This window comes from Pterocles gutturalis, unplaced genomic scaffold (genome assembly GCF_000699245.1).
Source record: "Pterocles gutturalis isolate BGI_N339 unplaced genomic scaffold, ASM69924v1 scaffold43427, whole genome shotgun sequence".
Taxonomy (NCBI): Eukaryota; Metazoa; Chordata; class Aves; order Pterocliformes; family Pteroclidae; genus Pterocles; species Pterocles gutturalis.
In genome coordinates, this window is record NW_010117001.1 from 2,959 (window position 1) to 25,521 (window position 22,563).

The 22,563-nt window shown below is 35.9% G+C and overlaps 1 protein-coding gene across 1 annotated transcript; it reads right to left on the bottom strand.

Annotated features, from left to right (window-relative positions):
• Positions 1-570: 570 nt before the first annotated feature.
• Positions 571-22,101, bottom strand: LOC104463360 (kinase D-interacting substrate of 220 kDa-like; the record flags this gene model as incomplete). Its single annotated transcript, XM_010075663.1, has 8 exons — positions 571-2,934; positions 5,702-5,950; positions 7,070-7,168; positions 8,916-9,062; positions 14,890-14,946; positions 15,828-15,938; positions 20,350-20,576; positions 21,923-22,101. Coding segments are annotated over 8 exons (2,338 nt in total), but the record flags the coding sequence as incomplete, so codon positions are not given.
• Positions 22,102-22,563: the final 462 nt, after the last annotated feature.

Here is a 22,563-nt window from a genome sequence, read left to right on the forward strand (position 1 = left end):
CACTCTGATGAGTAAATTTTAATTCAACCAAATAATGCACAAATTTAACACAATCCAAAGGCATACAGATCCAGTCTCCAGTCTTGTTAAGCGTGAGACATGGATGGAATGAAAAAATAAAGAGCCTAAATAAAGCCAGTCTTTCTCTGTTGACACTGGCATAGAAGAGCATTCTCTTGCTTTCGATAACAAAGGCCACAACCACATGGTCCCACTGGAGGCATCTGGTTGGAGATGCACTAGGACAGAAACAGAGCTATGCAGAGCTATCAGCACATGTTAACTCCCACAAACAGCAAGATTACTGCTTTGGACTAGCAGGAGGTGGCCACATTTCCACAGCTCCCAGCACTTCCTTTAGAAAGGTCTGCTTTGGCAGTTCCATCTACCAAATGTATTTTTATACTTGACGCTTATTTATATGGTATTAATAACAATATTGTCTTAATGCATTCCTTTTAATCAAATCTGTGAAGTACTTTAACCAAAACAACATGGATGTAACATTTTTATCAAGTGAAGAAACAAAATACAGCAATAAATAGAAATTTGGACAGAAACCCAACATGCCAATTTATTTTTTTATTCTCTTTGTACTACCAGAGTCAGGTTTGAACAATTCTTCCTCAAAAACATGCAGATTTCACTGGACAGTACAAGTATTTGCTACAACAACATTCAGGTACATTACTTAGATGACATAAAAATCTTCAAATGCTGTACTTCAGAAGTGAAGAAGCTGGCATACAGGTCCAACTAAGTTTCCAAAAAGTATGCATTATTTTTAAAATGGCAAACACTGCTTATTTCTCTTTCCATAACCAAATAATAAACACTGTACCAAGGAAAGATCATGCATAGAAACAGATACGCTGTAAGTTCAGACATCACATTCATACTTTATCCTTACAATATTTTAATGTAGCTCAGATGGCTGCATCTACTCAGATCAGTGACTGTAAAATTATGTACCTATAATAAATAATAGCTCTGCTAAATCAATGATAAGGTATTACCTTATAAATAACTGCCAATTCCAATGACACATCAAGACAATGTTCCTTACAAACCTTACCACAACTCTACCCAAAGTTCACAAAGTCAACAGCAATTACTGAACATCCAGAGTAAAATTGTACAAACAGCCAAATAGGTATCCTAACATATGTAACATATGTTGCACACATTAATCCACTAATTAACACAAAGGGTGTCACAGGCTGTGATATTTAATCTTCTGGCATCTCTTATGTTAAGTGGCAAAGATGCACAGTCTTTACTTGCCAGTATGCAGACTTAACTGGAATGTTTCGAAGGGATAAGTAATACATATCCCAACAGAGAAGTAAAATCACATCATAATTTTAATAATTAAACCATACTTACTTCAGTAACATCTGCCCCTGACCAAACCTTTGCACAGTGTCTTAACAAAGAACTGGTTTTCCATGCTGACAAGTACTGCTTTTATTTTTGGGGAAGGTCTGAGGTAATCTGCTTCTTGTAAAACTTACTTCTCTCCCAAGAAAATGACTGAAAATAATCTAGACCTCCTATTACAATACTGAAAGCTTAAACTACAGAGCTTAATGTAACCACACACCAACAAAGAATTCCAAGCAAGCTACAATTCATGGGTATACTCTGTTTTAACCTGGCTGCGTTTTACAAGATACTCTCTCTTTCCTCTCCAAAACCAGCCCCTTCTGAGGCCGTAACAGTGTGGAGCTCTGATGAATCTTTTGAAAGCCTGGCATAACTTGAACGCTGGCTTCGCTTGTGAGCAACGGTCTTCAGGTTCTCATTCTGAACTGCCGTTGAATTAGAACCCGAGCCAGGGTGCAGAATAATTTGAGGTGAATCTCTGATACCTTGTATTTCTTCAAAATTTTGATTAGCTCGATTGTTTGGAGCACTGTTATTATTTAAGGTTACTGTACTAGGGGTTCTGTTTAAATTATAGACCTTCTGGCAAGCTGGCCAGTTCTCTTCTGGGCTACTTGCTATCAAGCTGCTTTCAGAGGGGCTTTTCTTATCTTCTGAGCAAATAGACATGCGAACCACAGCTGGATCTTGAAGGCCACTCAGGCTGTGTGGAATTCCTCTCTTTCCACTGTGACTGTCATCTTCAAGCTCAATGAGATTTGCCTTTTCAAGCTGTGCATCATCTGCTCCCTCATTATGGAGGGAATGATTCGGAGAACTTTCATTGGATCTTACACCAGAGTCAGACGAATCTTTTTTATCCAAAAGGGCATCTGTCAAATATTCCTTTGCTTTGATGAAGGTTCTAATAGGTTCAGATCCATGTTCTGGAGATTTGGGCTGTTTGTCTATTTTGCCATCTGTTTTCTTATCTTTACCTTCCTTAAGAAGTGGAGTATTATCTGATTCCTCAGTTCCTGACTCATCTTCATCACTTGGAAGCTTCTGATATCGGAGAGTAACTCCCTTGAGCTTTAAATCTGCAGCCTGGAAAATACTTGTTCTTTCTGAAGACTTCTTTCCTGGGAGAAGCTTAGAACCAGACTGATCAGATTTTTCATCTTCTTCAGTAATAGGATCCAAAGGAGATGCATCATTAGTAGAAACACCTGAAGTACTGTAATCAACATCATTCCTCTTCAGCAAGAAGGGCTTTCTTCCATCATCTTGTTTCTGTTCACCATCTTTACCTTTTTCCTGTTCTGCACTGGAATGCAAGGAACCCCCTGATGTACTCTGCCCCATATAGAAAGCACTTGAGCTATGAGGGGAGGACCTACCGCTTACTGTAGTAGAATTGGCGCCTCCTTCTAACTGTGACATTTGAGCAATATACTCTCTATATGCATCACGGTATTCTGCCTGCACCTTGTCAGTAAGCTTTGATATTTCAATGCTAGAATCTTGAGAGTTAAGACTTGAAAGGCTTGGAGTTCTACGAGTCTGTGACTGAAAAAAAAAAAAAAAGGAATAAAAAGAATAAAAAGAGAGAGAACAATTAAATGAACAATTTATTGACTTTTACTCATCTTTTTAAATAATTCAAAGCATCAAGTATATGCTTACACGATTTTTTTGTTGCAAATAGAATATGCAAGTGAAATTGTCAATGCTATAATTAAAATATGCTTACTATAATCATATACATGCAATCACACACATTCACTAAACTTACAAAGTATTCCTATTGTTGGTCCCCATAGCATAAGTTTTCCACAAAACAAGTATTTTATCCAATGCATTTAAGGCTAACTCTTTTTGAGTATACGACTAAAGCAATTAAATTTGGATGTCAAGACATTTTTGTACATTTACAAAATTAGCATTTAATATTAAAAAGAAAGCAAGAGTTCACCTAAATGCTGAATATTTCTCAAAAACATTTAAAAAAAATCCCCACCCTACATAATATATCCTGGCAAAATTCCATTGCATATAGCCAATTTCAGAAAAATCAGTTCTCAGACAAACATACTCTTCTTTGCCCCCACCTCTGCCCTCTTTTAGCATAGAATGCCAGGCCAGCTAAATGCTAGAACAAAGCTCTAGCACAGAGCTGACCAAGGTAAGGAGTGGACTGTGGCTGAACACGGCTTCGTGTCATGCATGTAACAGGCTGTTCACTACCACCAAGCAAAAGATGTACAGCTCCCTGTGCACTGGAGCTGAGCCACTGACTTAAGCAGTAAGTTACGAAACCTATTCAATTTTGCAGTGCACAAGAAATCAGATCCTGAAAAAACTGTTTGAGACAGTATGCCTTATCTGGGAAAACACTGAAAATGAACCACACGTCAAAACCCTACCTTCTACTAGTAAACACTACTTAAAAAAAAAAAACCAAACCACTAAAAGGACTTGGGTAATTTTGACAAACTAAAAGTAAGCAAGAGAATTACTGTGTGGATTCAAGCACTGTGAATGAATTGAAGATTTAGAACAGAATTGTTTAATTATATAGATATACTCTCTTGAGTCCATCCCTCTCTTTCTCACTCTCTATTTTTCTATTCTCCCTTCCCTCCACCTTTTTACTATTCTTATACGCATCTTCTTATCTCTCTTGTTTCTGTTCATCATCTTTCCCTTTTTCTTGTTCTGCACTTGAATGCAATGCAAAACATGTTTCTTTCATTCTCAGAAGATGCTCATAATCCCCCCAGCAAGCAACATACAAGATCTGCAGGTTACCATTCCATTATTCCCTCTGTTACTAAACAAGTATTACTGATAGCTCTTCGTAAGATCAGTGATGTTGTGTATACACTAGAATACTAGAGAACAGCTAAACACGATTAACTAAAGGAAAATGGTGTTTAAGTGACTTCTGTCTGTCATGACACCTAAGCAATTCAATTCCCAAAGCATAATGCAAAAATCTCAGAAATATTAACACTTGATTATTTATGCATATTCACTACTATTTATCCATACTCACAGCAGCTATGGTTTCTCACCAAAAAGAGAACTATTTGACTTTACTGTGCATTTCTGGGAGTACTCTGCCTTTTTACAGAGGAGCAGCAATATTCTTTTTTAATCAGGCAAAGAAAAATGTTTTTGTAAGGACAACTACCTTGCTCACTCTTTTTGATTTAATTTCAGATAACTATATGGGCATCAGAATAACCATTTATTTAAACTTGCATTTTAGACAGCGCTTTAAAAAATATTTTTTTGTACTTCCTTCTGTGCCTCTGACACAAAAACAATGTAACAAAGTTAATTTTGAAAAAGATACATTGATACTCTGTTGCTAGAAACAGACAGTAAGGCTAATCAGGATCCTGCACACACAGGCAAGAGCACATTCATACGCAAAGAGCTATTTGGGACAGAAATCTATCTCTGGGATATAGATACCAAACCTCTTTTCAGCGACAATTTTGAATATTAAAAGGCTATCTAGCTAGCAATTTGGGGTGTCTTCCTATTTTGATGCACCTTCAAAATTTTCTAATTCAGACTTTTAAAATCAGAGATGAAAAAGCTACTCAATGTTTGGGGTTTGGTTTTGGGTTTTTTTGTTGGGTTTTTTTTTTTGTTTTCTTTGTTTTGGTGGGGTTTTTTGTGTTTTTTTTTATTCTAATCACTATTTAGATACCAACTGATTTGTCTTATTTCTTAAGAAGGACAAAAGAAAATCATACACTTTGGGTGATTTCATAAGATACAAAAGAAAATTGACCAAAAACTATGGCAGAAACCGTAGTTAGAAAAATGTCAGCTCTGGAGTCCATGAATAGATTATGCATTGTCAGGACAAGTCTCTGATGTCATGGAACACTGTAGCTGTCTGTTTAAAAAAAACCTTAATAATAATTGTATCTGTAATCCTTTGAATAGCATAACATCTGGCAAGCACATAGCTAAAATATTTCATACACAAAGTCTGAATACTAAGATAATCAGAAATCTTGCAGGACGCCACCCTGAGCAACATGCGAAAAGCATGACAGCTTTGATATTCTTCTCTTGCAAGAGTGATTACTTGAACATCTAGATGAATAGTTTTCAGATGGCAAAGACAAAGACTTTGAGTCAGAGAGTGCAGTTGGAGTTTACAACTCTGCAAAACCAGTCTTTGCCAGGACTGAGAACTGAAAGTACTCGAACTGTCACAGTAGATTTATTTCTTGACCCCTCTGTATCCAAAAATGTAAGAAGCCCTTTACCATGCAGGTAAGCAAGCAGAATACATTTCTCTCTTAAATACCTGCCAACTTAAGTTACTATGGCGTGGAGGAGCTTCATCAAGACCAATTGTGTTGAGCTCTTCAAAGCTGAAGTTCAGTGTGTAGGGAGCTTGACCAGAAAGACCTGTAAGCTCAGTGTGAGGCAACTCCGTGTTATGCCCAGGACGACGAGTAAGTTCACTATGAGGAATTGCAGCGGTAACATGCTCAGTCGTTCCACGAGGATCTTCCTGAACAGCCTGATTTTCTGAATTTCTCATTTCAAGTATCTTAACACACAAAAAGAGCCAGTATAAATGTAGTTATATTAATAGAAAAAGTTCTCAAAGTTGTTACAGAAGAACTCTATTAAAAATAGAAACAAGGAATTCACAACTGTAAAAGCATACTTGCATACGTGGTTGCAATTATGGAAAAGTATGAAGAAAAATCTGTTCACAGATCTAGTGCATTCATTGTCTTTATTGCAAATCACATTTTATTTATATTTAATTTACAAATTAATTTGCATTTACAAATTATTCTTATTACTGCTAAGACCTTTAAAAGAATTCGTATGTCACAAAACACTTGAATTCTTGTGGAACTAAATAAGTGATAAATTACAAATCCAAAAGCAAAACCAAATACTTCTGTTTTATAGTTTAATCAACCTGAATCTAACAATAAATCTCATCCTGTAACTCTCAGTGTTTTCAAGCCTGATTTAGGAGTTGAGAGAAATACGGTAATTTTCAGAAAGAAAACTGACAATATACTAAGAAAACTTAAGAGAAAACACAGTTCTGTGATGCATAACCCTCACTGTAAAACTGTCATTTACTCTCAAACCAGGAGGAGAGAAATGGAAGAAAGAAGGTATCTATACACATGCTTCAATAATAGCATTCAGTGCAGCATATTTATCTCATTGGCTTGATTTTTAGCTTAAGTTTCTTTTAAAATTATGCTTACGCAATTGTGTGCCATGCATCTCTAACAGGCTGACTGTCCACTTCCTCACATTAATATACTTTGAACTCCCTGACTAACTTTTAACAGAAGGACGGAGGCTTCAAAGAGAATTAAGTTCTGACAATTTCATTAAAACAGGCAAATTTTAAGAGGGAAAAGAGAACCCACACAGGAAAAACAGACTTTAGAAAAAGAGGAGGCAAAACTTCAGAGTTCACAATCAATTAAGATACAAATCCATACGCAACCAGTTCTTCATTGAAGTGCTCAAGACAAAAAGACTAACAAAATAATAAATGCATGCATGTTTTAAGGCGATACTTATAATCTCAAAGATTATGGTAACAAGAAAGCAACAGGAAAGAAAAAAAGATAAGGTTCATAATGAAAAATACTAATTTATGATGACTTGAATACTGAAGAGAAAGTCTTACCATGCTCCTGAACAGGTGCCAGTCACCAAAATTCATATTCATTTCTTTTTTCAGTTCATCAATGTTGCACTGAGCCAAGACACGGCCATTTATATTTGCCTAAACCAACAGAACTAAATAATGTAAATTACCAATACAAGACTTATGGCACAGCAGTAACAGACTAAAAAGGTAATTAAAATTGGATATATTGATGCGGACCCACTAGTGAAATTCCCCAGCATCACTCTTAAGACCAATCCTATCTAATAAACATATCCTTATAAAAGAATATTTACTGGTGATTCCTGATGGACAAGAAGAACCTATGTGTCATGAAAAAAATGAAAATATTAAACTCATCAAAAATGGATATATGAAGAGCAATATGATTGTGCTCTACACACAGACATAAGGAAATGGTAAAAAATTTCACAGGCAATAAACCACATTCAGCTGCCTGGATTTCTCAACAAACACAAACGGACTGCAGACGCCCAAGTATCTAAAGATAATGAGACAATTAAGTCCCAGGCATCATCTGACTCCTGGCTTGAGGCATCTAAGATCAAGAACTACCTCCATCAAGCTCCCTCCCTGCATAAATACAGGCTTAGATTCCTCCCATCATCAGAAATATCCTGGGATAGAAGACTAGATTTCTTTCTAATTTTCATCATAATTCAGAGATCAACACAGAAGTGCCTAAACACAATCTGTACTCCAGGAAGGTGATTCCTTATGTTAGGCATGTTCATATAGTGCTTAACTTCCAACAGCACCAAATTCAATACAGTAACATTTTCACTACATTTCATTCTGGATGGACAGAATGTAAAAGAGGCATCATGTCTTTGGAGAGTAGCCACAAAATAGAAGACCCAAGTTCAGAGCTCTGCTTATGTGAGGGATCTCAGTGGTTTTGTTCCTATATCTCAGCAGATGGTCTTAAACAAACCAGGAAAAAGACCAGGCTAGCCATTTTCATTCCTCCTTTTTACATGATATTACTTGTAGTAAGAAATGCAAGACTATAAAGAGGAATCTCATTAGACACAACTGATGAGCATTCTTTTAGCACTCTAGTCACTGAAACTGGAATCTTTTGCAGCTACACTTAATAAGCTGCAATCTGACATCCTACTTCTTGCTTTAAGCAACACTGCTGAAGCTTGCTATCATGAGCCTGTCTCTTAATCATTGAACCAACATCCTCCCTGTATTTTTTAACATATGATAGGCACTGGGACAAAGTGAGCTCAGCAAAAATATTCACTAATCACAACCTTCATAGTTTTCCCTTCCTTCTTTGTAAAAGGAGTACACGGAACAGTGAAAAAAGTAACAAAGATAAAAATGATTCTATGCTAATGTCTCAGAGGAAAGATCAGTAACAGGAATACGCACAGTCACCTTGTTCTGAAGCAAATAGATGTGGAATGTGATAAGAAAGAAATGGAGCTGTCTCCACCACTCATTTATAACAGAAGAGATGTGACAATATGGGGGGGGGGGGGGGAGGGGGGGAGGCAGGGAGAGATGTTGCTACCTGGATATAGAACACATTTGCAACCCTATTTATCTGCACACGGCAATTCTGAAAACATTTTTCTTGCTTCTTTTCTCAAAATAACGAGTTTCATCAGTGTTTTTATTTCTGAGTCCATTTTTCCTTTTTGAGAGAGAGCATTTTCTCAAGTTAAAATGTCCTCCAAAGTTAGCACATGTAGAAAGAAGTTAGGATGTTGTTTTGACATTTGATGTGTTTCAGTAAACATTTTCAAGAAAACAGGCAACTAAATATTTCCTTTTCCTTGTGTACTTCCACGTTTCGGTATTAAATACATTAATGAAATTCAGCTGATACCTTTCTTATAGTTGCAGAGTACTGAGGTAGCATGCTCTGGTCCAGACCATCTATCTGCTTTACTTTCTCACACACAGCTTCCACGCTCATTGTGCTCAGAGACACATGTGATACTCCTGCAGTTGATCCTGTGCCTGCTCCTGCTCCCTGTAAGAAGTGAGAAAATGTGCACATGAGATCTGTTCAAATACTCAGTACACCCCGAATTTCACAATATGCACTAACACAAATCAAGCTGTGTTCAACTACATTTTAAAATTAAGAGATGAGAATAAGAATGCACAGGCAGTAATTTTTAATTACTAATCAGAATACCTATATTTTGGGAAACATTTATTACAGGTGTTTATATGAGAAAAACCACAGCATCTTGAGTCTTCCCTTTGTGATGAAGTAACTCTTTTAAATAATGTTATTTAAGAAAAACAACATAAAAATCAAAAGTATAACTAACAGTTAATCAATCTCAAATGCACCTTTACTCAGAGTTTACCCACGATTTTAGTAGTTAGTTTGGTTTTGGGTTTGTTGGTTTTTTTGGTTGGTTGTTTTTTCTAAATAACGCAGACACAACTTAGATGTTCCTGTCTTAAGAACTCCTCATTTAGTATCAGACAGAGATGATCTAAAACATAACTCCTCAATTACTTGGATTCACTGGGTAATTTCAGCAACATCTGTCCATTTTCCAGAGGCCCCGTCAGCTCCATTTACGCAAGATCAGCCAAGTGGCTGTGTAACACAGTATAGAAACAGCAGCACTGCCACTGCCCTCCAAGATACTATGAGGATGCTTCATGTATCTTGAACTTTGACAAGATTTAGGTAGAAATTATTCACAACTCAGATCTGTAACACAGAAGTTGTTCCATTAATGTTGCCAGCTTCTGGGAATTTCAAAGAAAGCATGGAAAAACAAAACAAATGCACCTGCAAGTAGTCACTGTACTAAGACTATGCTCTTGAAAAAAAACACATTCTCCCTGGTTGGGGGCCTGTGCATTAAGTAGGAGCAAAGTGAAAAGCTCAGAACAGTTATGCTAGTGACTCCAAGTTCCTAAAAGCAATACCAGAACCAGTTCTGTCACCTATGAAAAACCTGCATGTCCTCCTCTTGGGAGAGAGGTTGCACTCTCCTCTTTTCTGAATGTGAACTTTTGGTTTCAGCACTGGAGGCCAGGCACCATTTTGGGAGGATGCAAAAGAGTTCCTAAAGCTTCACCTCACCACACGTGTAAACCCTAGGATGTAAAACTGTATTTTGACTATCCAGAGTTCAGTTAATCAAGTTTTACTATATTCCTCAAATCACTAATGAAGACTGCTTTTATAGTTGTAATACCTTTTTTTCAATTACTTGAAAATTATTTAATCTTTCAGAAGTAATATACATTAATAGATCCAAATATATCATTTACGAAAACCAAGGATTATCATACAAAATGGCATTAACCATATCTAAATTATCTAAATCAGGATATTTAAGAAGAATTTATCTAACGATTAACTCCAAGGCAGCAATCCAAAACCCCATTACCTACTACCATTTAAACTCAGAGTTATTTGTAATTTACTGTTATTGGAGATATCCCGACCTGGGGAGGTAGGCACACTCCCCACCTAAGCTACTCTGAGTTTCAAAGTTTAGATACTGTTTTCTGGGTAGGTAGTCTACCTAAATTATTATATAAAAATGAAGCATTATAACTCCACTACAGTCTAGGCACCTAACTTAGGGGTTTGATATTCCTTCTGCAGACAAGACAGTCACTTTTCAGATTCTCCTTAATTAGGTGCCTACAATACCTAAATAGTTATCATATGCATAATCTAGTCTGATTTTTAGCACAGCTAAAATCTTTATCATGTTAAGGATATAAGCCAACCATCACACTGATGAAGATGACAGGAAGAAGCTTAATCCATAAACTATTTATCATATACTACTTTTATGCACATCTCTATTTTTCCTCTAAAACAAACAAACAAACAAACAAACAAACAAACCACTGAGTTTTTCTTCAGAATACCAGTTTTGTCTATTATTTCCCCATAAACACAATATTTACTATTGGTATGAGTTGGATAATACATCAATAAAGAAAAGGTATTAAGCTAATTAATATGTTAACTTTTTTTGAAATAAAGTTTATCAGTTAAAAGAAACCACTATAGCCAAAATACATTGTGGCACTACTAAAATAAATAATTGCTTACACATACTGCTTAGGGATTGCCTTCGTTCTCTGAATCTATTAAATACATTATCTATCATGTATCTACAAATACATGAAGAAAAGTTTCCAAACACTTCTAATTTAACAGTTCTCCCAGATCAAAATATTTTTTAGCAATCAAGAACAAGTCATTCTTTCTGCATGCATTAAGAGTTAGTTTAGAAATTCTTCTGAGTATAAAAAAAATGAAGAAATGCGCTAAAATATTTAGACTATTTTTGTTAAAGCGTGAACTGTTTGAAAGAGATGCACATTAATCCAAATCATTCTTTATAAAAAGCACTCTCCAAAGAATAAGTAATGTAATAGCTTTAGGGATACTGTCATCATGTAAATGAATTAAAACTGTACTTAAACTGACACATTTTTCAGTCTTAGTGGTTTTGTTACGAGATGCTTAGAGAACATTAGTCTGAAAAGTATTTGCCATGCAAAAGCTAAAAGCAGCTTGTCAAAACAAACCTCAAGGCTAGTAATGAGCATTAGTTTACAGACAGCCCAGCATGAAGCGCCAGTATGACAGCTTCTGAAATGACTCTGAAGTAAGTGAATGATAATTCACAGAAAGTGGCTGTACCTGTCTATTTTTGTTTAACCCAGACTTACACAGCTTTGAGAAAAGGACAAAACAGAATTAAAAGAAACAACACCTTAAAGGGACATCAGAAAGGTTGAACACACAGATGACGTGCTTTGAGGTAAACAGAGGAAATCAGTGTTAGGACAGAAACAGAACATTTTCATAATGTGATGAAACTTTTAAGATAGACCTTCAGAATACACATTTAGTATATGCTATACAAATACCATTTTCCTTCGAGTAGATTACTCTGTTTTGCATTTGTAAAAAAGCAACACTTGCTGTATTTTGTTTGCATAAAAGTTTTACATTATGTTTCTGATGGAAAATCCTCCTTTAAACCAAACATTCTCCTGCCATTTCAAGATCACATTACACCACCACGTATCTCAGAGAACTTTGAAAACTTCTAAGTACACACACACGCCAAAAAGCAAACCACCACCGCCCACACAAGTGACAAGGTACTCCTCCTAAGAACAAATATTCAAAGCACAAAAAATGCTACAGAAAATCACCTGGAAAATCCATATAAGAAAACTTCCGTGCCACATATTTTCATTCATGCTCAAACTTTTGAAAAGCACTTCCAGCTTCTTAGAATTGTATGTTTATCTACACTAGGTGCTCTGGGCCACTTTAGTTCTCATGCAAAGCACACACACTGCATCTTAAGGGATTATGTATTCAATGCAGTATGAACAATGTATTTGAACAAAGTAATTATATTGCAACAAGCTGCATCCTAACAAGTCATAATTAACAATGCACACTAAAGCACTCAATTAAGTTTCTGACAGATAACCACTGCTAATGCTAGTTTGATTTCTAACGTAATAGGGGCTACTGTGAACAGATATTGGTAACGCTACAATTCAACGATAAACTCTTCAGAAGAGCACTCAAGACATTTTTGCGGTTCCTGTCGGAAATAACTATTTGTATAGCAAAGTCAGCAGAAATGCAAGTTTGCCTCCATCACAGATGTGCAAACGCATCTTAAGTTTATTTTCATTAGTGATTTAAGCCAATACTCCAAGATTTGCAATGTACCTTCATGTTGATACAACTACATAGATGGTATTGGTAAACTTACTAGTTTGGCCGCTACGTTTTGATCCATTCAGTAAAGAACAGTAAGCTGCAGTCTGAGACAAGTTTTATCACCAGCAACAGAACCCAAATATAGAAGTGGCAGAAGTCAAATTCTTGATACAGGACGACTGCTCTCAAAATTTTTCTGATTTCCACTAAGCCAACCTAGACTTACACTGGATTTTACAAGACTAATGATTAGGATCTGAAATTTCAGGACTCTGTCAACTCCAGTGTCAGACTGACAACAACAGCAGGGCCTTCACTACATCATGCAGTATCCTCAGCACAGCTCTGCCGACTCATGCAATGAGTAGCAATGATGATCTGTATAAAAAAAATCTTATGCTCCTGACAACTTGGTTTTTTGCCCTGTAAGACTTAAACATTCAAAACAATGATTATTCCCTATTTTACACAGAAGTAAAATTGCAACATTTCTGGCTCCTTGCCAGTTCTGCAGGAAAGACAATTTTGATTCTACACACTCCTCTTGTTTTCAATCACCAATTACACATCTTATTGTTCATTAACTACTTTGTACAGTTTTTTAGTTTATTTAATTACTTTGCATGCACCAATCCATTTAATAAGTAAAAACTCTATCATTGATACAGTAGCAATGACCCATCAATTAAGAGCTATCTAAATAGCTGGATGAAATTATTGTACCCATCACCTACAGATAACTGCAGTACCTATAACAAGTATAATACTATTTCCTTTCACAGAAATTTCAATAAAGTCTACAAAAGAAGTGTTTTTAGAAGAGATGAAACCCTGATCAGGCATCCTGTCAGGCACACAAAATACCATACTGTAACAACATTCTTGTCAGCTACCGAAGAGCTTTTCTAAAATTCAGAATTTTAGATTTACACCGTAGGATAAATATTGCTAAGTCTTAGAAAAGTGAATTATCTGATGTGCTGTACTACACAGATTCACATTATAAATTAAACACAAAAATAGATCTAATAAAATCCTCCATTAACATTATTTCAAACAAAGTTTCTTTTTAATGTTCTAACTCCTGTATTTTCTCACCTATAACCTACGTAACTTACTTGAGTCTTTTAAATTGCTGTTGGAAACTGCAGCCTACGTGCACTTTAGATACATACTCAGAGCAGCAAGCAGAAGAGCCACCAGGTCCAGGTCTGCTGCTGGAACTCATTCACTACTTTGCCCTGAGATTAAATCCCCGTTTTCCAGCCCTGTGTCCCTTCTCACGCTCACAGACACACACATACTTCAGCCATCACTCTTACTACTTCCTCACAAGTCCTTACTTTTTCTCCTTGCACTGAAAAGCTGCAAAGGACTGGGAAGAGAATGGGATACTGAGATAAGGAATCAAACACAGGGAAGGCATCAGAATCTCCAAAAATACACAAGAAAAGCTTACTCCAAAGTCATCCCTTCACACAAGGTAGCTAATGACCTGGGAGAGAGAACTTTAGGGTATATTTTCCATTGCATCACCCATACGTGAGTAAGAACAGACACCCATGAAGACAACATCTTTGTGTGAATACTTAGGGTAAAACAAAAACAAGTCATGGAAAAGGCAGACATTAGCATTCTGACTCAAGAATAAGCTTATGACTGGCAATATTTTTTTTTTTTAGAATTTCTATTAAAAGTTGTTTTGTACTGTGTTAACTGCAATAGCTCAATGCCACCAACTAAAGAAGTAGGCATCAGGTGAGATAGTTGACTAAACCATAAAAAACACAAGTTACTTCATTCTAAAATCTAAGAACTGAATGACCAGCTGTCATTCTTCACTCTGTTTAGCTATCACAACACTCTCCTTACTGAAAGCTCAACCACAGCTACTGAGAAAGGTAAGCGGAAAACTACAGGGGAAAATATCATACAAGTGAAATATTAGCTCTTAAATTCATTCACGAACTACATTAGTTTTCAACTACTCTATTTGCCCACCAAAGCCACTGATGCAGTGTTAGTGAACTGCAGTTATGATTAATGCAGACTCATTACTGCTGAAAAAGCAATGAGATGCTAAAATTTCCACACCACATGACTACTCATTTACCATAGAGGGGTCTGTGGGTGAAGGAAGCCCCTCATCAGCATCCTCCTTGATAACATCCTAACAACAACAAAATATGGTTTGGGTAAAATGATCAAGGGTTTAACAAAAAATATGAAGTAAACAGTAAATGAGAATGATCTCATAATAATACATAATTCAACAGAAAGAAATTTCTTTAAGTGAGTAAAGATTTTACCACCTTTTAGTAACTTTGCTCATTGTATCAATATCCTAGAATTAAAGTGATTGACAAGTGAGGTTTTTACTTTTTTAGCATTTCTTAGTTCTTAATTCCATTTGAACAGCCATCTGTCAGTAAAATAAATGCTGTTAAATAGGAACTTTATTATTGTATAGGAAGCTAGAAAAGTCTGTTTGTTTTTCCTTTTAATCAGGTAAATGAAGTTGAATTATATATTCTTGCATAACCAAGCTACAACTGATACATACTTAAGACAAAATGTATTTTGTTTTATTTAAATATTTAAAACATTGCTTTTAACTTCTTACTGTGGCCTTCCAATTTTTAGTATTCTTTACAACATTAAAGGATGTCATTTTATCTTCTCCAGCTATATCACAGAATTTGTATTATTAAAAAACCTGAACGTAAGTTTACAAGTAGCACTCTTTTTCTTACAGTATTACACTGTATCAATTTCTTTACTTTCATTAGAGTATTTGCCTGTCAGTATTACAGGTCATGCTCCTCTAATCTCGTTAGCTGGATTTTCAAATTGGTTTTCCTCTGTTAGAAATTTCTAAAGTTAAAACAAAATACATTTTACATCACACGTAAATAACACCTTTGCTTAAAATAGTTATGATATAGAGCTTGTACTTGTCTAATAGTGAATCACCATTAATAACCTTCGTTTTCATTACTCACTATATTTATTGTCTAGGTTAGTATTTGAATTATCCTTCAAAATACTTACTAGGCCATTGTTCTGATCTCTGGACAAACTCGTTTTTAGTGGTGGACGTGAGATGAGATGAGAACTGCCAGGGTAATACCTTGGCATGTAAAGATATGGGGCAAAGAATGGCTATGGAAAAAAAAATGTAACAAAAAAGGGACAAACAATTACACAAATCAAAATGTAATAATAAAATAAAAATCATTTCAACAAAACACATCCTCTAGTTGAGTTTAATAAAGTGAAAATAGCAATTACTAATAGCTTTCTTTACTTTTTGCATTGAACAGAATACAATCAAGTTCTTCAAAATCCCTCAGCAACTGATTCCTTTCTACTCTCCTCAGAGCCAATGGGTGCTGGCATGGTTTTCTGGAGGAAGAGAGTTGGAGTGGTTTTGGTAGCTATGCTCTGTTCTGAATATGAGAAAAGGATAATTTAAGGATAATTCTGATAATTTCACCCTCTCTGACCTGCTAAACTAAAAATCAGATGCTCAGTAAAACTTAGAACAATTCATAATATTCAAGACAACTGTACAAAAAAAAAAAAAATTGATACATAATAGCATCACTAGAACTTCCCATATTTGTGGTAACCAATCTGAAGGCTTCCACAAATACTACATTTTATAAATATATTACGAGATTTTTATAGCAGACAGTATTTGAGCTTTGTTTTGTTGTAAAACTGTTAATGCATATTGTTCAATACAAAAACCATTTTAAAGGACAATGCTAACAATTATTAAAAAAAAAAAATCAAAAAACATCTTTTAAAACAGAAATACATGTTTTTCCCACAAATGTCAGTTAAGTCTAATTACTATTTTTATAGCCAGGTTCTTTTTTATCCCTTTTTAGTAACAAATTTCAAGAAAACAAACACTATCCAAGTTTTTAAAAATCTTATCAGCACAGTGTAAAGGGTCCAAATAAGAACTCAGGTTTTTAATAAAGTCACTTCTAGAATATGCAGTGATCTCAAAATTACAAATACACTTCCATTACAAGAGATGACTCCATATGCTCCAGTCTTTCAAGTGCTAAAACCAACTGTATGAACACGTTTCCTGAAATTCACATGCTACCCACTGGCATGCAACACCATGTGTGTGTTCGTGCGTCTGTGTCTGTGTGTCTATGTCTGTGTATGCTTGAGTGTGCATTTGAGTCACGAACCTTACAAATGGTAAAGCAGTTAAAAAGTACAAACTGCTTTACCAATATTGTGAAATTTTGTTTTGACGTACCTGTGAATTTGAGCTAGGTTTTGAAATAAAGATTTTCATTTCCTTATCAATTCTCTTTCAAGGCAATGTACTGGAAAGCAATAGAGTCTTTAGACTTTAGGAAAAGTGGGATTACAGTGCTCACTACTTTCAACTCATTACCCAGTTCAAAAACAAAAACAAAAAACCACAACAAAAAACCAAAACTTACAAATCTCAAAACAATGGTTGTACTACAGGTTTGTCATTTCTATACATAGCATTTTCAAAATTGTATTATCCAGCTATTTAACAAAACAGAGCATATTATTTGGTTTGTGTTTCCGCACATGACAAGATTCTGATTAGTCCACTGCACCAAATTCCGTACAGAGTAAATAATTTTATGACTTGAGGGCCAATCTATGGGGGAGGAGTAAAATTTGTTGTAATATTCCACTTTGGAAGGACTAAAAAAAACCTCTGCATTGCAAAGCACCTGTAAATAAACTGAGAAATCGAAGTTTAATTCCTGCACACATCAATTACTTAGCATATGGTACAACTTCGAGTAATTCATGGAAAATACAAACGTTTTCGTATTCTTAGCTGCTAGAGGTAGTCTCTGCATGCTCTTTCAAACAATCACCACAAAAATTCATACACTCACATATGAAGTTACATGATATGCATTGTAACCATTAGCCTACATGGGGAAGTTTGGTTTGTTTTGAACAGGTAGGAGAACCAACACCTAGCCTTTGCCTTACATTTATTGGTTTGTGTAGGATGACTCAGAAAATTCACTGATTTAAAATTATTGCACTGTCAGAAGGCATGGACTCTATGGTGTTTTCTGGAAATTAAACTATCTTCAAAAAAAGTTCACATTATTTCTACAATAATTAAATGCCTGGATTTTCCATTAACAGCTTAAGCCCTATGGAAAAACCCCCAAGCATGAAATGCTTAATGATCATACTGCATTCAAGTGCCTAGCTCTCACTGCAAAGACTATCCTCAGAAACACATAGGGAGCACCTGTTTGTTGGTTGCGAGTCATCAAACTACAAACAAGAAAAAAACTTGTCCAATAAGGCAATTCTCTTACATTTCTTTCATAATTTCTAATTATGCCTTGAGCTCACTTCAGCTGCTCCACTGCTTCCCAACCACGGGATTCATTCTCCATTATAGGCTTGAACTCTACAGACTCGATCTTCATTTGAAGTACAATAATACCGATACCGTGAAAACATGAGATCAACAGAAATACATGTTGGGCATAAACCAGTTTAGAGCTTTTCTCCAAGTCTGCAACCAGGCCATTAGACAGTGGTAAAATGTACACATCCAGCACAGTCCTATCCTGAGAGCCAAAGTGCCGAGTTGAAGAGCTGCTACATGGGCCTACAACCTTTCCTTTACAGCATTACAGAGGGAGAATGGGGTTTTAAACCAAAAATGAATAGATGTCACTAGAAGCTCAAGGTCCGTAACATAAGAGCATCTAAAGAACAAAGCAGAACCATACATAATAAAAAAACCTGTATTTCCTAAAACTAAACAGAGTATTCCCCCCAAGAGCTCAAAGCCCTTTTTCTTAAGCAAAAAAGAATGCTTCAAGACAATAGGACAGGAACAATTTACTGGTCAGAATAAGGCATCTATCGCCAGAACTCAGGGTGTTTTTGCATAAAATTCAGGCATTTCCACAGAGATGTTTGAACCCATTGTGTTGTGTCACGCAGGTATCCAAGACCTCTTCTCAGGATCTTCTACAGAGGAGAGCCTATTCTTCAGTTGCTGTTCTTTTTTTAAACAACACTCTTACAAAAACCTGAGAAGTGAAATATGATTGAAAATGCTGAAGGAAGCAGCCTTTCAGTCTAAATTTTCTACTATTGTAAGGCTCTCTTAACTTATCTCAGTATGTGGTGTCCATGACAGTACCTTTATGACTCCAAAGTAATGAATATAGCTCTTTGACAATATCTGTAAGTGGGAAACACTAAAAACAATTGTACCTTAGAAGGGCAGTACAGACCAGACAGAAAGGCCAAAACAGAAATATTTTAGTCTTCAGCAGGCAAAAAAGCATGCCTGTAAGCCTGTGTATGCACTTCATACACATGAACAAATAAACTGATCGTAAGAACAGCTTATGACTCCCCAATAACTGCTTTTCTAAAGCTTACTAGAGGCAAAAGACCCATACAAGTTTCAACTTTATGTCACTCCATACTTTAAATGTTGTCATGTACAGTAACACAGACACAAAACCAGGGCTTTCAATTAAACACCTACTTTAAAAAAGCTGAGCTAGTATCAGCACAAAGATTCACATGACAAGCATTTATCAGTGTTGGACTACTTTAAAATATATGTAATTTTAAGTTATTTTCAACAAAACAGTATATTGTCACTATATTGAGGGTATGTAAGAATAATTTTAGAACAGATAACTTACAATGTTCTCTGCTACGTGTACTCTTTTCTGCCTTGGTTAACAAGCACTGATTTAGGAATAACTCAGTTTTCTTTCCAGCTTATTAACCTAACCATTCACCTACAGTCAAATCTACTTAAAGTTGAGGCCATTTGCTGTACATAGAAGTAAGCTATGACTTATATTAGCTTTCTATTTTTTTCCCCTGATATTACTGCAGAAAAAAAAAATAAGTAAAAAATGAAGTTTAAAAATACTGAATACATCCCACAAAAATAGAAAGTTTAGACCAAGTACAACCATACAGTAAGTACTCATTTTTCAAGTGAGCCATGCCCAGGACTGTTTTGTGAGGCCCACAAATAGCTCAAAAATGTATGTTTTATGCAATCTATGTTAATTCCTTTAACCTAGTGCAACACTGGTTTAGGGAAAAGATCCCAGAATAACTTTAAACAGAGGCAAAAGGGAAGACAGACATGCATCCTGTGATGTAGCTGCCCACTTGAGTTTCTGTATGTTTTAACCAAAGTCATCAAGAAAAAGCCGGGATCCCTTCCAATGTCTGTGACCAAGTATGTGAATGACTGAGCACAGTTTGCCCCACAAAAATTTTAAAAACCCTGCAATATCCTACAATTGAACAGTGTCTCAAAATTATCTGACCTTTTTTCCCCTTGTGTAATTTGTTTTTCTGATGCAATTTACCACATTTCTCCCCCAGCCTACAGAGAGCAAACGCTCCTGTGAAATTCACCAATTTTTGGACTTTTCTCCATTCCTATATAAAACTTGCATAGGTCTTTTAATATTTTACAGATGACATCTGCAATATTACCAGATTAAATCAGAATAATGTTAATTGGTTCTCGATTATTTACCCGATTGTAAAATGGATGCTGAGGTCCTGTCATACCACTATAGTAACTGCTGTGAGGTTGCGGTGATAAAACTCCATTATTGAAAGGTCCATTGAAAGAGGTTGTAGAAGAGCAAGCTGATGAGGGTTGACTGAACAGAGATGTTCCTCTAGCAGGTGCCTCATGTAAAGGCAACGTGGGATATGGAAGTCCTCCGATATTCATTTGATCTCTTGCAGCACGAACATCTGAAATAAAAAGGTAAAAAAGAATGAAATTTTGCTTGCAATATTTGAAAAAGTTTTTATTGTTTGCCAATTCATTACAGCACATTTTTGTGTAATCTAATCAGAACTCCTCAAGTAGAATGACAAATGTCACTTCAGCTGCATTCAGTTGACTTCTCCGAGGATCACATATACACAGGAGTCTTTAGGAGAGTTAGGGCAATTTATTGCATAAATTTACGTAGCATATTAAGTGCCTCTAAACATTCTCTCTCAGAGAGAACAAGTTACAAATCCCAACCCAAATGGGAAGAACTACAGGAATAGATCACGCCAAGTATATCTCTGATGGTGAGTACGTCTGATGTGAGAATCAGACCTGTACAATTTCTCGAGATTAATGAGACAGTGCTTGTGAACAAAGTTAGGGCATCCCACTGCAGCTACCAAGTGCAGAGAAGGAAGTTGGAAAAAAGTAAAAACAAAAAGGATTCCAGTTGAAAACTGAAGAACAGTGTCACGACAGAAGAAACAGCCAAAGAGAACTATTAATACCCAAATTCAGTTCCCACCTAGAATACTGACTGCCATACCAAAGACTCATAAGGATCCTATTTGTAATGTAAAGTTCTAGTTTTCTTCAAAGCTTTAGCATCTCTTAACAGACAGAAATCTTAGGATGCCTTAGCCTTACTCGGAGCCAACAGCAACTCCTAAGCCCAGAAGTGCCATACCACGCATCACATCAAGCCACAGCAGCAAGTGAGAGGTCAGAACATTTTATGTTGAGCAGAGTGTTTTCACAGAAAATAACATACTGCACCTGACTGCATGTTTTGAGACTACAAGCAAGTAAAGATAACTGCTTAACAGCCACTGCACAATAAATAACACTCACTCTAGGGTGAATTTAAATATCATACTATAGCAATTCACGGGTACCAACTGCACAGGTATCTACTGGGGTATACATCAAATGGAGACGTTCCACTTTGTTTCACCGGCTTCAGTTCTTCAGGATCTTACTGACACTATTCAAAATCATTAACAAAGATCTGGAAGTTAACTTGCACCTCTACTACTAAAATATCATTGTGTGTATTGGTTTCTGCCATCTGCTAAAGCAGTCTTCAAATCAAGAACAGTGGATTCTCCCCTCCAAAAGAGATGCTTTAGTCTAACATGATCTGGCCTTTACAACAAAGCTACTAAGTGAAACCAAATGGCCTGTTACTGAAATCAAAGACAACCTGAAGGTGTGATTTGATGAACAAATCAGGATTCTGAGTAACGTGCAAAGTAGCTCCAACTAAAATGAAAAGAAACAATACAACTGTCAGTTTCCATTTATTTGAAAGCATACTCACCTGCAATGATTTCTCGTAGCTTGGGATCTAAGTTTACAGTACATGGCAAGAAGGTTCTTACATCACGTGCAACAAGAACAGGTGTCCGAGAAGACAAAAATACTTCAAAGTTCCGTATATCTCCATCAATTTCAAGTAGAGGTTCAACATCTTTAGTTGTAGGAATATTCTTTGAAATCCTAGGGGAAAAAAATTAGACAAACCATAAACCATATTTTTGAGAGTATGACTTTCATTTGCACAGTGATATTCTAGGCTGAAATATTGGTACACTTGCATCCATTCTCCTTGTTCTCTGGAAAACGAAAAGAACCCATAAAGAGCTGCACTATCTGCAGAACGAACAATTTAACATTTTGTAATAAGCAGAAAACTCAAATTGCTAAGTAATCTAATCTAATTGAATGCTTCAGAGAAATCTCAAGGAAGCCATACAGAAGATTAAAATCCGATCATGGATCTACAGATCAGTAACATCAAATCCAAAGTACGAGGAAGTTAACATTTGTCAATATTAACCTCCAACATCCATTCAAATTCTGACATCCCAATCAGAAATGCCATGGTTAAAAACCTCATTTTTAAACTAACATTTCTTGTAACAGGAACACTCAGGCATCTTAGACATTAATCTAAACCCA